General features: G+C 36.7%; 1 protein-coding gene across 1 annotated transcript in view; it reads right to left on the reverse strand.

The window, feature by feature from the left end:
- The window catches only part of MCM9 (minichromosome maintenance 9 homologous recombination repair factor), a 73879-nt gene that overhangs the window by 52147 nt on the left and 4338 nt on the right, over positions 1–17394 (reverse strand). The window contains exons 4-7 of the mRNA XM_090279790.1: positions 16424–16505; positions 9834–10034; positions 4036–4161; positions 2576–2695 (exon numbers count right to left, since the gene is read on the reverse strand). Coding sequence (XP_090135916.1) covers positions 2576–2695; positions 4036–4161; positions 9834–10034; positions 16424–16505 — 529 coding nt within the window. The remainder of the gene's footprint in view (positions 1–2575; positions 2696–4035; positions 4162–9833; positions 10035–16423; positions 16506–17394) is intronic.

Below are 17394 nucleotides of genomic sequence, written 5' to 3' on the forward strand. Positions count from 1 at the left end.
GCAGTGCCTTCATATCTAAAACTTTTATACAGTACTACACTTTTTAAAGCTTTCATTCTGAGGAAGGGAAAAGGGCATTTGTCAGAATATGGAATCTAAGTTGTACATATTTCCTGTCATTCTAAAAGAGTGAATTTGTGAAGCAAAATTTTGCTGTTAAACTTTGAAATTTAATATACCAAATTATTAAAATACTGTCCACTAACTAGTTCATGGACTTTAAAAATAAAATACATCCTATTGTTAAAACTATAAAGAAAATTTTCATTTTTGTCTAATTGCAATTAAAAGAAAATGTTAAAATAAAAATAAAAGTAATACTTTTCAACAAAGAACTCTGATTAATATAACAGGAACAAGATACGTGCTTGTTAGAAATAAAGCATGTATAAACCAGATGACCAATAAAGCATTTCACTGCTGAGGTTTTATTCTGATAAATTATATTGGTTTGTACTGACAACCAGGGATTAGGTTTTCACTATAAATGGACAGCCCATTTCACAAAAGTCTGAGACTTTAAAACTATTACTTCTTAGTAAAAATTATGTTCTATAAGAGAATTTTGAATATTAAAATTAAAAAATATTTAGAATTCAAACATTAGGAACTGAGAAACTAGTTATTTTCCTCATTCAGCCTCATGTACAGACACCATCAAATTATGGCTAGAAGGTTTAGAGCTGTTTTTCCCCTTTTTGATCATTGTAAGTAGCTGTGGCCTAGAAATATAAATATGAACAAAAGACTTATGCCATGGAAGAGTAGGAGAGGTTGGAAGAAATGAGAACATCTGATCTGAGAAAGCATTCAGAAAGTCTGAGGAGTGTGCATGCCTTTGTCATTTATAACCTTATATAACCTTATGTAACCTTAGGCTTCCATGTGGTTATACCCTCTGGTTTTAAGATTTGGTGTTTGTAGTTTTACCAAGAAGTCTATGGTAGCAGTTTTCAAACCTTTGCTGTAACCCACTGTAAAATTTTTTTAAGATTATGACCCCATAACACAAGTATGTATTTATATTAACAGTTTTCATGAAAATGTCCCCTGATAGTGTACCTTAACTATGTGCAATAATTCTGGTATCATTGATTTCATTTTGAAAGTGCTGGTTTTGACTCACTGAATTGACTTTTATGACTAATGAGTTGTGATACACATAGTCTGAAGAAAGGCTAATCTGGCCCTTTTGGTAGATGTAAGTAGCAATAACTTTTCTATAGTTCTAAGATAACTTATATTCCCTCTACCTGTCTTTTTTCCCCCCTCATATTTGGATTGTGATCGTGGCATCTAAAACAGGGAAAAGTGCTAATACAGTGAATCAGTAGCCATTAACTTCAAAACTGTCCAAATACTATGGAATTACGAGTAGCTCATTTTTTGGCATTCCCTAATTAAGAAACATTACACATACTTGGAGGTTACCTTTATTGTTTGTTGCTATCATTTTATACAGCTCTGGAACACCAGGACATAAACTTAAAATGCACATGAAGTGTTTTTTATATTCTTGCCTACTTCCCTTCCAGTATCTTAGAGTTTGTCTATGCCTCTCAAGTCACAGATCCTTTCTTGTCAATTCCTAATGTACTGAGAGGACCTTAGAACTGAACTGTCATTACAGAGGACCATTAAGGAAATATTTGCTGCTTTATGATAAATTTAAAATATAAGCTTCACAAATTTGAGCATAGGCCATGGATGTTAGGCTCCCCTGACAAGTAGTAAATAACATTTATAAAATGTGTGAAATCAAAGGCCTATTATAGAGTAAGAGGAGAAATATTTCCCCAGTCATAGTGGTATAAAAATAAAAATGGCATCAAAGCCTGTTTTTTAAAATAATTTTTTCTTAAAGTCACTTTGTAATCAAATCTTGACATTCTATCTGCAAAGGCTTTTAAATGTACTTGTTGAAGAATCATTACAATATATGAATAAAGCTCCACATTGCAATAATGAAAATATGCTTTCCACATACTAAGACATTTTTCTACCTAAGAATTTTCCACAGGAGCTACCGTTTGTAAGATCTATGAGCATGAAAATCCCTTAAGCGGGACATCATCTATCTTTTAATTTATTTCAACATTCTGTTTGCTGAGTCTTCAAAAAATGCCAGGTAATACATACTTTTTCCTACATAAGTATGTATGAAGCTAATCACTAAAGAATAAGGAAACTGAACAGGATCATTCAAAACTACGATGCAAAACGATATATGGAATAAGTTTTTGGAAAATAAGTGATGGTGGAACTTTTAAAATATTTTCTTAGAGCTACAAAAGACATTCTATATATTTCCTTCAATTTTGGGCAGTAACTCAGAAGTTAGCTTGAAATTTATGCTGCTGTAGGTACTTTTCCATCATCCCAATATGCCAAGGTTTTGGGTTTGATCTCCAGCCGGCATATACAAGAGCAACCAATGAATGGATAAATAAGTACAACAATCAATGGTTCTCTCTTTCTCTATCTCTCCCTTCCTCAATCTCTCTAAAATCAATAAGTTAAAAAACATTGTGTTAGCTCCTGTAATGACATTAAATAAAACTGTCATGTAAAATACCTGCACTAGTAGATCCAATTCCTGTGGTGAGCACAGATCTCGGTGTAATCTTTGCTGCATATTTGAGGAATTGAGATTTCCCTGTGCCAGGATCCCCAACCAATAAAAGGTGAGATTCACCTAGAAAAAAGTAAATAACGTCAAGTTTTAAATGTCAATGAAAAGACCCACAAACAAGTGTAATTAATGAAAAAAGAAAACGGTCCACTTGGAATGTCAACACAATTTGTATTTTATGCAGTGTTTTGCGATATACATAAGATCATTTCAGGAAAGACTTAACTAGAATATCTTTAGAAAATTTAACTGTCATCATAATTAACAACCTTAAATTCTTTTAATAGATTTTGTGCTATTTCTAGATGTTCAGGCCTATATTTAACATTTTTTAAAAATGTGTAAATTTTCTGATTTTATTTAAGCACTTTTTAAAAAGTAGGACTTTATAAGTGCTTTATAATGACCACATCATTTATGGTTCCAACAGTTATGTGAAGATCTTTTCATTTTATGAAAATTTTAGTTTAATGAAATAACTATCTTAAAGTACTCTTATTTTTCAAATGTAACAAATGAACATGAGTATACAGTGCTGTGTATTATCTCTTTGATCAAATTTCTTCAGTAATATTTGAGTACTTTCTAAATGTATTAATAGGAAACTATTTAGGTGCAGCATTAAGCAGAGTGCCTTGCAAACAGGTAGGTGATCAAAACACACCATACACACAAACCTAATGACACTATTCTATACTGTACCGCATGGCTGTAGAGTACCTACTAACAGACTGACTGACAATAATGTACTTGTAGTCTTTTGGTTTAGTCTTTGGTTGTTATGGCTCTCATAGAGCCTCTCCGAGGACCATAACAAACCTTTATGCCAGATTCAGGTCACTTAATGATGTTAGCTGCTTAAGAGCTTTCTGCTATTTGGATATAATTACATACTTAGAGTAATCCATGCTTCAGTGCACGACCCACAGCAGCACATGGCAGATGGCACATTTGCAACCCACCAGCAGAAGGGGAATCAGCAGGCAGATGACAGAGCAGCAGTCTGAGAGAAACACACTGACAGTCATACATGGAGAGACGCTGACTTGGAGACATGAAAAAGCACTATTTCTAATCTTTTCCTCTTGAAGAGAGATTGCGGATCCAGTGAAAAACACAGTCATAGAAATGTGAAGATTTTATTTTGCGTCACCCGGAGAGGTTAGAGCAAAACTATATGTACTCATTGAAAAACAAGATTTCTCTTAGTTTTTTGAATTCTAGAAAGTAGCTCCTGATATATAGCTGCTGGGCTGAGTATTAATGATCAGACAACTGTCAGCTTTAAAAGATTACATTTGGAAAATAAAGCTCAAGAAGCAATTTTTATTTAGGAAAGAAAAATTATAGCTTTTCTCCTTATATGTGTCAATATTTCTCAAAAAATTTACATAGGTACTAACCTCTGACTCGTGTTCCTGTGGCATCGGTCCTTTGAATCCCACCAGCCAGTACCATGGCCACAGCAAGCTTTACTAGGTACATCCCAAAAACTTGTGGGCATAAGCTGGCCAATATTTCATTCCTTCCTGGGAAAGGCAGAAATATTAGAAGTCACCAACAGTATTTAAGAAATCATAACTGAAAACTTACTTCCTACCCTATCTTCCTATAATACTATCTAAAATGATCAAGAGGACCATTTCCAAATGACCAAAAGGAGTGAATAACTTAGTTCTCTTTATTAATACCATGAGATGAAAAGTTTGCTTTATTCCTGGTACTACCTGCTTAAGTTTCTATAAATTTATAGAGGGGACAGAAAAGAATCTGTTCTCTTTCATCAGGCTAACATTATCCCTTAAAAAATAATAATGGCTGCACTTTCTGTGCAGTAATTTCAGTGAAATTACTCCACTGTATAAATAAAAAGAAAGTGCTTGACCTCAGAACAGTAAGTTAGACTGTAGGAGCCAGTAACCTTTAAATACAGATATTTGGAGTTTTTCCAGAGGTATAAGAGAAGTAAAATCAATCCACCCTTTGAGACGGTTCAACATATGCTCTGAGCAATTTTGTAAATTCTGTTTTATTAAGAATAAGTTACTAAGGTATCAGGATATTAAGATCATCATAAATGTCAACACTACCAATCTAAGCTGGAGGTCTTGGATTCTTTGGATCATGTACTTTGAATAAAAGAATACTAGTGTTTCAGTCTGAGACTCTGCCTATCCCATCCATGAATAAAGTAGGTATTTTATTTGGTTACTGGCCTAATCAAAGAACAGAGGCACCTATCCGATTCTAACAAGTGTTTCCTGAGCCTTTCTTAACTTACACAGAATTCACTACTGTCATGGTATTGTGTGTACATTCATGTTACCAGAAGTTACTGTCCACATGTTGGTAACTAATTTGCATGTTTCAGGACTTTTAGACTAATGTGAGTTTGTACTCATGTTTAGTGATAGCTGTTTTGAGGAGGAACTAGTTCCAGCTTTCCTGCCAAACTATCAAAGGAAGGGAAAGCGCCTTCCTCCACAACTTATAGTCCAATACACAAAGGCTACTTTTTGTAATGAATCAAAATTGACTCAGTGGCATTAGCTATGGTGATATGATCTGGGCTGGCAGAAATGGTGAAGACAACATTTCATTAAAAAGGGGAACAAAGACTTCCGGCCAAGATGGAGGCCTAGACTGACACGCTCCATCTTCCTCCACAACAAGGAAAGAATACAACTACCGCAAAACCAGAAATAACCAGAAGTTCCAGAAAATAAAGCTATATGGAAGTCCAATGTATGAAGTTGTAAACAAGTGGTGCTTGTCCGGACAGGTTGGAGGGGCAAAGCCAGGGCGGAGAGGTCAAGCTGTGTGGATGGCGGCCGAAGCGGCAACCAGTGACAGGATTGCGGTAAGTACAGACACTGGTATTTAAGGGGAGGCGAGAAGTGCCTGAGAACACTTCTAGCTGCAGACCAAACCCATCAGCTCACGATTCCAACACCGGGGAAGGCAGACCCCCACTGCCTCGCATTGTGAAGTCCAGAGGGCGTGGGGATGGAGGAGGAGGCTCCCAGTCTCTCAGTGGAGAGAGAATGGCAGGAATCCATCTTGGACCCCCGCCCCCACACAAAGCGCCACAGTGTGGTGAGAAGGGTCACCCAGTAGTGACGAGTGCACTGGGTTCCACCCCCTATAGCGTAGGAGGTGTGACAGACCCACCCAGGAAGCAAAAAACTGCTGGGATGGCAGGGATAATGACAGAGATCCCAATCACGCAGCAGACCAGAAAGCAAATACATGAATTAATGGAAGAACAGATAGATAAGCTTTCTGAGGCTCAGTTCACAGCTATAGTTATAAGACAGCTTACAGAAATAACAGCAGGACTTAACCAAGACGGGGAAGGAATGAAGACTAGTCCTGCTGAAATGAACGAAAATACATACGAAACAAGTGATGAGGGAAAGAAAACCAGGGATCAAATCAACAAATTGGAACATAAGGAAGGAACAAACAGACAACCAGTGCAGAAAGAGGAAACAAAAAGTGAGGAAAATGAGGAGAAGCTCAGAAACCTCTGGGACAACTATAAGAAAGCGAACATTGGAATTATAGGGTTGCCAGAAGGTGAAAAAGAAATAGAAATGGAAAAATTATGTGAAAAGATAATGAAGCAGAACTTCCCTAACTTAGGGAAGGAAATAGACTTACAGGTCCAGGAAGCACAGAGAGTTCCAACTAAGCTGGACCCAGGGAGAACCACACCAAGACACATTATAATCAAAATGTCAAAAATTAAAGATAAAAAGAGAATGTTAAAAATAGCAAGGCAGAAGAGAATTATGTACAAAGGGGTCCCCATTAGACTATCAGCTGATTTCTCAAAGGAGACTCTGCAGGCAAGAAGGAACTGACAAGAAATATTCAAAGTAATGAAAAGACAAACCTACAACCACGATTACTCTATCCAGCGAAGCTGTCATTCAGAATAGAAGGGCAGAGAAAGTACTTCCAGGACAAAGTAAAACTGAAGGAGTTCATTAGATCCAAACCACTGTTATATGAGATGTTAAAGGGACTTGTTTAGAAGAAGGAGGATCAAAACTATGAACATTAAAATGAAAACTGTATCACAACAACCAACAACAGAAGCTAGGGAATTGAAACAAAGGCAAACTAAGTAGGCAATGAGAGTGTGAAAAGAATTATAGGTATCAGGAATATATTGGGTGGAGGTCAGCAGGGAGGGGGAAAGGGAGGGAGATGGTACAGGAATTAAGAAGCATAGTAGGAGGGAGTGGAGTAGACAGGAAGATGTTGAGAAGGACTATATGCACAACCAATGGGCATGGACTAAGAGGGGGGCCAACTAGAGGGAGGGGGCGTCACTGGGTGGAGGGGAACAAAGGGAAAAGAAATTGGGACAACTGTAACAGCATTATCAATAAAACATATTTTTTTAAAAAGGGGTGGGGAACAAAAAGAATTAATAAATCCTGGAAAAAAGTCCATGAACTTATGAACTCCTGTGATAGAAGAGCCCAGAGAAGAAAAGATAAAGTCCTGGGATCTAAGAAGATGAGAAGACTGGCTAGAATCTAGGCATGATTACACACACAAATAAAGAAGGAACAGCCCCACAAAGCAAGTAGCTATTGGGAGACATCCAAGCCAAAACTAAACCAAGGAGCCACTTGGTTGAGTAGAGATGGACTCAGTGTCTCTCGTGTCAGAAGCCTGGATTCAAATCCCAGTGCTATTACTGACTAGTTGTCTGACCTTGGGCAAGTTTCTTAACCTCTCTGCCTCCATTTCCTTATCTGTAAAATGGAGATAATAATGGTATCACATAGAATTATTGAGGATCAAAGGTGTTAATAATTGTACAGCACAAAGAGCAAACAATACCTGGCACATAGCAGGAGCTACTTAACGGTTAACTATTACATTACCCATATTACTTGTCCTTATTTCTGATCTTAAGGTTTCCTTAACCCTGTAGTCAACACAAAGGATATAATATGAGGGCAGGTCTGAGGTACCAGAGAAATGAAAGGGCAAGGGCTATTTTCCTAACTTGTCTAAAGTTGAAAAACTTGGTTCCTTGGATTGTGACAACAGAAGCTTCTCCTGTGCCTGTATCATGGAAGAAAATGTGTTAGAATGGATCCTCGCCCCCATCCCTCGCTCCCTCCCAAATTTCTGGTTCTAGACTATGTTAATAGTGTGGCTATGGCCCTTGGCTACCGTGAAGAAGAGAACTTCTTAGGTCTAAGATAACTGAGTCATTCCAGCGTGGGATGATGGCCCAATGGCCATCCAATCCCTATGTTTGGGTTTCTATCCAGCATCTAAGCACTGGGGTCATGGAATCCCTGATGTCGCTGTAGATAAGAATAAAGCTCATCCTAGTCAATACCCACAGTATCAGATCTTAATGAAGCAGGTCAGCCTCCAAGAGCTGAGCAGTCAAGTAATTCCTGGCTTTAGACTAGCAAAATGGAGATACCCTGTCAGATACAGCTCCTCACCTTCATTCACTCTACCCGCAACACACAAACATATACTTTACTTTTTTCCTTCGAGGCATTTTATTTGCACATATGTATTACATCCCTAGAAAAAGAATCCCAGGATTTTCCCCCCTGTATGTTTTTGTCTTCCTTCTTTACAGCCCATGATGCATGATGCCTGCTGAGGTTGCCAGCACAATGAAACCAAACTGACGGGCTACAGCTGGTTGTTTTGCCACTTTTCTAATCTCAGAGTTGCACAGAACATCTGGGGCTGATTACTCCACACTTGTTTAACCTGTCCATGAGGTTCGCAACAATTTTCTAAGCTCTGTGGTCATTAATAATTTCAAATTTGCCACTGTAACTATGCTTTATCATCACAGTTAGATACTGAACAACACTGGAGCACAGCCTAATAAAAACTGGCGTTTGCCTCTGTTTCTGGCATTGCTGACACTCCTGAGAGCATGAAGCAAGACATTCATGTGCACCATTATGACAGCACAGAAAGATGGCGGAAAGAGCCCTGCTTACATTTCTCACAAGGTTATTATATTTATTTCTTCCTTTTATTCAGTAAAGGAGTTCTACACCTATAACTTTTTAATTAAAACAAGATAAACTCTTTTTAATTGCCAACATTAATAAGGAATAACTCTGGTTCAAGGAAGAGTTACAGATTTTTGTAAGGACCTGATCCTAAGAAATAATTTTAAGTAAAAAATTCATTTAAAAATATGTATGATTCATAAAAGTTTTGCTCATTAAAGCCACAATATAGGGACCCTTTGGTTCTTTCTGTATAAATCAGATAAAAGAATGATCAGGAACTACTACATATGCGTTACACACATAAAAAAAAAATTCATCCCACAAATTAAAAGCAAACTGCTTCTACTTAGACAAATAAGGGCCTTTTTTCTTTTTTTTTTTTTTTTTTTGTGAAATAATATATGTCCAGTTCAGCATGTGATTTAAGAATAAAGTAATAAAGTAATCACTATGTATTAGATTGGAGGTCAAGTTTATTAGAAATAGCCTATTACTGCCTTTGGTTTATTTTTCTCAAAAGATAACCTCCATGGAAAAATAAAAACAGACATTTGAAGATTTAATTGGTGTATTATACATTTGGGATTTTTAGAAAAAATATTTTGGACACTCAAAGGCTATGATGTTTTAATCTATGTAATTATAGCTTAGTGTCAAAAAATTTTGCTGTGATGACAAAGCTTATCTTCTTGCATCTTTCCATCTTGCATCATCTTTTTACTACTTAAGTATTTTTTAATCTTCAGCTAAAATAGTGTGAAGATGTCCATATAATTTAAAGGACATCAGAAAAGAAATAATGGCTTTCACTTTAATAGGATGAGGTGTTATAATAGGATGAGTTTTGCCTACTGAAGAAGAAACTGTATATTTAAATGGTAAAGAAGGTAAAAAATTGTGAAACTATTTTAGCAGCACAGATGTTAAAATAGTTTGAAATGAAAAAAAAAAGCTCTTGGAATTTGCCCTTAATTTTCCAGATCTCTAAACAGAAAAGGCTACGCTAGAAAAGGGCTTCAGGGGAGACTATGGCTAGAGGCACTGATTGACACTACTATCCTATGAACTTAAGTCACTGAGTTATGGAGTATATAACGCGGCTCCCCAATCACAGACAACATGTTTAACTACTGAATAAAATGGCATTAATAATTATCAGCTTTATGCCCTTAATCACAAACCTGCAAAGGGATTGCTCTTATAGTGTTCCCAAAAATCTTCAAATTCCTTTCGGACCTCTTCATCCAGAGTGATTCCTGCAGACTGCTCATTATTTACTTGGACATAATTGGCTTTCAGGACTATCTCCACTTCACAGCGCACATTTTGTTGAAAGGGCTTCCACCGTTGCATTACGATCCCATAAACAGTGAGGTCATCACCTGGGAGAAAGTACCAAGTGAGTCCAGCAATAAGTATACTGCATGCCAGGCACAGATTCACATGACAAAGGACCAGAACTAAGCCATAAACCACTTCCTGACCAGGGTGTAGAGTGTTGTACATTCATCCAACATTCATTCAGAAAACAATTTGGGTGCAAAAAACCACCACAAATTCCTGATTTTTAAAAAACAGGTACCTGTATCTGCATAGCTAAAAGCTAAAGTCAACATTTTTATTTTTCTTAATCTGTCACATTATTATCACACAAAATTATTACCTTTCACTGGGAAAATAATTTACTTGGTAATTTATTTGTCATTATTATTCTGGCTGAAATGTTCATCCTCTCAGAACCTCTAGCCACAGAGATCTCATTTAAAGAGGTGAGAATTGCAGCCGGAAGGTTAAAGTATAATCAGTTTGCTGTCAGGAAAGAATACTGTGATGACTGGTACTGGTTTTAGTTTTTTATATATTAATTTTTACTTAACACATTCGTTAACATTTAATTCACTGCATTTTTTTAATGGAAAAAAAAAAAAACGAACCAAGAAATGACCTGTTCTACACTAAAGCAACTTTGAATAGACTATGAAAGCCCAGGACACAGCTCTGCTTATTCCTTCATGGTTCCCTAATCTACAGGATAGTAAACTTCTACAAATTTTCCTAAAAGGCCTTGGGTAGTTTATAGGCACCTTTTCCAAACACTGACATCTGTGCTTATTATTACATGTAATTCAATGCATCAATAACAAGTCTTAATAAATGCTTGGCATTCTATATTTTGGTACTAGAGAAAGCCCCCTCGCCCCTTCCAGAAACATCATTCTAATCCCCAAAGATTTTGATTTTGCTGAACATAGAATGTTGGACATACCCCAAACCCAATCCTGGTGCTTATATCTTGCACAAAAATATTGTCTCTGAACTTTATTTCCAAGACTGTGTCAAATATATATTTGCTGATGCAAAATGCCTTATACTCTCTAAATTTCAATGTGCAATGTGTAATCCAAAGAGCTTTTGATTTTCTGAAGTGTTCCACAAAGTGCTAAATGCATGGAAGTGATGGTAGCAGTTCACAGAATAAAAAGGCTATTTCTCACCAAACGCAACTTCATAGTAACAAATTAAATAGGTGCTTTACATGTTTTCAAGTTCTTAAACTACTCCCTGGATTGTTCTCAAACCCAGTCAAGAATAATGATCATTTACTATATCGTCTTCCCCAATTTTTTAGATGAAAATGACCAGGGCAGCCCTGGCCGGGTAGCTCAGTAGGAGTATTATCCCAATGTACCAAGGTTGTGAGTCTGATCCTGTCAGGACACATGTGGGAAGCAACCAGTGAATGCATAAATACATGGAACAACAAATCAATAAATAAAAATTTTTAAGAAAAATAATTACTGGGGTAACTTTACATGAGCACTTGGAACAGTCCTCTACTATGGTGATTTTAATGGATTATATTTAAGTCACTTCTAAATTAGTCAAATAGGGAACCTAACTTTTAGATACAGCCCATACTAGTATAAAATCTGACTTCAATAAGCAGTGATAATGTGGAAATTGTAGAGTACTGAAGAATGGCCACAAGAACACTAACTCGTCAGTTTTGGATTCAAATCCCTGCTCCACCACTCATTTGGCTATGTGACCTTGGGCAAGTTACCTAACTTTGCTGAACCTATTTATGTCTTGACCTATAAAATGGGAATACTTATAACATAGGACTATAGTGAGAATTAAGTCAAATGTTTGTATATAACTTAATACAATATCTAGAAATATAAGTGCTCAATAAATATTAGCTGTTATTATGCTAAATCTACCTTACCTTTGTAGACAACTACTACCTTTAAGAAGCTTTTAAATTTAACCCTTTGAGTGCCATGGGTAATTGCTAAAATTCATGTCAGAAATGCCAGGCTGTTCCGCTGAGAAATGTAGAGTTTATGAAAAATGTCTATAAAAACATTATTATTCATAATAATTTGCTGAAAATTTCATGTCATATAGTAAATACTCTTCTTTTGTAAGCAGTGTTCTTTGTCATAATTTAGCAAAAAAATTTATTGCAGTAAAATTATTTTATTATAATACTTATTTTAGAAAAAATAAATTCTTTCCTTCAATATGGCTTTTGAAGTATAATATATGGCATAATATAAAACCTATGATTATAATTTGAAAGGACACATAGCAACATGGATAACAGTAAGAATGCCAAATATTGCATAAATTTTTGAGAAAAAGAAAGAAAACTTCATAATGTACAAAAAAAATGAACACAAACGACATTCACACTGGACACATATATCAATAGATATCAACAGTGAAAAACAGTTTATAAACAAAATGCTAATGCTATACCGTGAAGCAATGAAAATGTCCATTAGCAAAAGCTTCCTTATCATGCACACTGCATAGAGTTTTGATATTATTGCAGAGATAAATGGAAGGGACCATTTAAAAGTTAAGTAAAAAAGTATAACAGAATTAATATGTCAGTATTTGAACACGCTTAAAAATTTGAAATTTGGATCAACATGAGAAAAAGTTATATCAATATAAAACCTGAGGTACAAAAAAAGAGAGCAAAACATAAAATACAAATTATTCCATTGTTATTACATTTATAGCCATCGGAGAGTTGCTGGGAGCGACACTGGCACTTTTGGGAAAATTTGTCAGCATTGCTCACAGTGACGTTGGCACTGAAAGGGTTAATATATACATGTTTTGAGTGCCAGATTCGTAGGATCACAGGAACAAGCAAGAGGTACATAGGAGTGTCCAAGGCAATAGATGCTCATTTTAATTTTCTATGGTAAAAATTATAAGCAATGTTATTTCCAGAAAGCTAAATCTCATTTAGTGTCTTTGTCCCGCTCTTTCTTCTGAAGTACAGTTACCACTGCAGTCATCCCCAGCCAGATCCATCTCTGATCTGCTGCCCTGCCCGTTATCAGCACAAAACCTCCAACTTTATTACTCTGCATGCCAGTTTGGGGTTCCTAACTAGACTGTAAATTCATGAAGGGCAAGGATTATGCCCTTTATGTCTTCTGATTCTCACAAAAGTTTGTAGCTATGGGTAAATGAAAAAGTTGTTGACAGATTGCTTCCATATTTTCTTGTTTATTAGTGAAATTTGAAAGAAAAATACCCTAAGATTTTTATTTTTTCATTGCAGAAAAAATTCAGTTAAATGAACTGCATGAAAACATCTTATTCTCTATCAAATGATATTTTCAATGTTCAGGTTAAGCACATGCAAGTGCTGCTTTGCTGATCCAGATATTACATATTTGGGTTAAAATTTTGAGTCCTATATGAACAAGGTGCTTTGACACAGCTTGTCCTTTTAGGAAGAAATCCAAGATCAAAGCTGTCATTTCCTTAGTAAACTGTTAATGTATTTGACATAACTTTCAAACTATGAGTTGGTGATTCTTGGATGAATGGGAGGGGTCTTCTGATAAAGAATTATTTTGACTCTGAACTCTTTTATTTCCACAGTGTTTGCCTCATCAGTTTAATGTCAGTTCAGTAAATATTTCCTAAATGAGGCATGTGGATAAATCTAAGGTTAAGAAAAGGGAAATGACAGAACTTGGTGAAATGAAGCATTTTTGATCTGTCCAATAGGGGAGAACTAGGATATGGAATAAGAGAAATCAGACACACCTGGTACTGTCTGGCATACACACCTGTACTATTAGTTTTTTATAGAGATGAAGGGTGTTTTAGAGAAAATGGGAAATATTTAAAGCAGGGAATATTGAAGTAAATTAAAAGGCAACTGCTGGTATTCAGCTAAGATTTAGCAACAATTTCCATTTTCTGACCCACCTTCAATTTAACTTAAATGTTAAAAAGAAAGTGGAGCCCTGATTGGTGTGGCTCAGTTGGCTGAGTCTGACCCACAAAGTGAAAGGTCATGGTTTGACCTGTGTCAGGGCACACAACTGGGCTGCAGGTTCAGTCCCCGCAGGGCATGCACCCGAGAGGCAACCAATTGATGATTCTCTCTCACACTGATGTTCTTTTTCCCCTCTCTCTCTCTTCCTTCCCCTTTCTCTAAAAATAAAATAAAATAAATATATAAAATATTTTTTTTAATGAAGCAGAAATCATCAGGCATTTTTTTAATTGATTTTTTTTGGAGAGAGAGAAGGGAGAGAGGGAGAGAGCGAAAGGGCAGCAGGGAGAGAAACAACTATTTGGTGTTCCACTTACTTATGCATGTATTGGTTGATTCTTATATGTACCCTGACCAGGGATCAAACCAGAACCTTGGCATATGGGGACGACACTCTTAACCATTGAGCTATGCGGCCAGGACTCATTAGGCAGTTTTTAAGTTATTTGGAATAGGAGTAAGAGAAAGGATAAGTTCTCATATCCTCCTCACAGACAAAGGTCTGGACAAAGCCTGGGAATGAGTGTAGAAAATAGAAGATGGTGGCTTTAAGGGAACAGATCTCCTTTCTCCTTTTCTTCGGCTGGAAACAGTAGCCTTAGAGAAGTTTATGAAAGATCTGTTGCTCAGGACAACTCTGCTGGGGATTGAAAGTCTACAAATCCAAAAGACATTCAAGCTTTACACTAGAGTCTTCTGTCAGTATGGGAAGATGACAGTGAAGGAGAATGGATGAGGATAAATATGTTGTTATACAGAAAGCATCAAGAATTTTGGTTAGAAAGTTTTTGATTAAAACCTTAAGAGAGCTCTGGCCAGTGTGGCTCTGTTGATTAGAGAACGTCCCATAAACCAAAAGGTTGCAAGTTCGATCTCCAGTCAGGGCACATACATAGGTTGTGGGTTTGATCCTCCTGGTCAGGGTGCGGAAGGGAGGCAACTAACAGATGGTTCTCTCTCGCATCAATGTTTCTCTCTCTCTCCCTTCCTCTCCCTCTAAAAGCATTAAAAAAAATGTCCTTGGGTGAGGATGGATAAATATATAAGTAAATAAAACTTGAAGGGAACCTGCTGCTGTCTGTGATCTTTACCCTTTACTGACTAGTGCCCTGTAAATGTTAGAGCCCTACCCTCTACCAACTGCTGAAGAAAGCACCCTTTATTATCTCATTCTCGCTTTTTGCATTATAAACACGAACTATCACCATCACATCCATTTTCGAAAAACACCAAATTTTACTGAGAATATCTCTTAAGATATTTAAACGTGGTTACTTCAGAAGAGAGTAGTACTGACCCTCTTGGGAGACTCTGCTGATTTACAAAACATAGTATTGTAATATTGTAATTTTTCATATAAAACTTCCCTCTACCATTTTCTTTATAAAAACAATCATTTAAAATTCAATGTAGAACACTTCCAGTCTACAGACATGGGCTGTGATTAATCCTTGCCCTTCCACAAATACTTCTAAGTTTGATTCTTCCCAGTTTGATTCTCATTGAGAATAAGAGGGGACATGGTGAATGGAGAGGGACGAAGGAGAGCTTAGGAATTGTTTGTTTGGCCTAAAGATAAAGTATAACTAAGAACAACATCAAAACAATCAGGCTTCTGGAGCACCAAGGCTCAGAGTCTTTAATTTGCCTGTAACATTGTAGATCATCTGATTATAAGGCCTAAATAGCTAACAGGATGCTGTACATCCTCTGCTTAAACTCACCATCATCCAAGGCCCATGCTGGACAACTCTGATTAGTAGATACTGAGTCAAAGCCTGCCTTTCTGCACCTCCAGTCCACAGAAACCCAACAGCATCTTCTGTAATTCCAATTCTATTTCTATATGTCAGTCTTCCAACAAATGAAAGTTGACGGTAATGTCCTTCCTGAGGCTCATCCATGCTAAACACCCACAGTTCTTTCAATATGACTCAAATTCCCTCCCAATTCAGGCAACTGGCCGGAGGAAATCCTGAGGACACTCGGAGGACAGAAGACCAAAATCAATGTGGCTCCTATAGTGGTGTCACCAACACAGGGCAGAGAGAAACAATCACTTCCTTTCTTCTAGACACCATTAAGACCGCAGTAGCATTTGATAGAGTCACATTCTCTGATGTATCTTATATAATTTGCCCACTAAAACCAACATTTTTAAAAGTTGCTGCTGTTAAGCTATGGTGCGCTGAAGAGAGTCAGTAGATCTGGGTTCTGTCACTTAACTTTCCAAATGACCTCAGGTTCTTCATTTATAAAATAAGCAGCATGGACTAGAGAGCTAAGCTCCAGACCAGCTTCTTTCCTGCTATCGCGTCCCATCTCCATGCCGGTTTCTGGTCTCAAGGGAAGCAATCAAGTCTCCACACTCACTCTTGGGGAAAAAAATACAGTGGCTTTTCCATACCAATATATTAAGACCTCTTGTATAAGTTAACAAAAATTAATTCTTACCAGATTTGCAAGTGTCTACTAAGTCATCTTCCAGGATAACCTTCATAGATCGTGGAATACTTCCAACAGACAGCCGCTGAACCTAGCAAAGAAAACAGATAACTGAACATGCGTAAATACATGCTAAGTATTCTGAACCTAGCAATTCTTGAAATTACCATTTCTATTTCTCTAGTATTGTCATACAATATAATTACAATGGGGATTTATGGAATTTCCTTATAAATTGTGCATACTATCAGTTTAATAATTCATTAAATCTAGAGTAAAATAAAAACACCAATACTAGAAAACATCTCCAAATATAATTTACTTTATGGATGGTCAAAATAAACACATGCTCCAACCACTAAACATAATAACAAAGTTGCTTACCTAGAATAAAGAAGCAGTTCTTTCCTGATTTCTAGCCATAAGACCTGGGACAAATCACTCAGTTCCTTTAATTATTCCTTAAAAACAGAACCCTGGTTTTATTCTATGTAAACCAGTGCCCAGCAAAAAGACTGTACCTCCCAGGCTCCCTTGCAGCTAGGTGTGGACATGTGACTAAGTTCTGGCCAATGAGGTGTAAGTAGATATGTTGCTGGAGACGACTTAAATGCAGATGTGGGTGAGATGGCAGGTGCTTCTGCCTATCTCTCCTCATCTCTGTTCTCTGACTAGGATACAGATATGATGGAGTTGAACCACCATTCTGAACTATAGACAACCATAAAAATAGAAGCCATGGGTTAAGAATGGTTTAAAAGAACAGGAGTCAGAGTCCTTGACACTGAATAAGCCTTTGTGTTTAAGTGGCAAGTAAAAAATCAAATCAGGTTCACTCTCATATATTGAAGAGTTTGGCACAGTAAATAAAAATTTGGCCTAAACGCCAAGTCCTGCCCACCCTAATGTTTAACAACCAGTTGAGCCCATTTAATTTTCTCCTATCCCTTAGTTAAGTACAGCTAGTTTGACCTTCCTTA

The sequence above is a fragment of the Furipterus horrens genome, unplaced genomic scaffold, assembly GCF_987537825.1.
Source record: "Furipterus horrens unplaced genomic scaffold, mFurHor1.1.pri manual_scaffold_6, whole genome shotgun sequence".
Classification (NCBI taxonomy): domain Eukaryota; kingdom Metazoa; phylum Chordata; class Mammalia; order Chiroptera; family Furipteridae; genus Furipterus; species Furipterus horrens.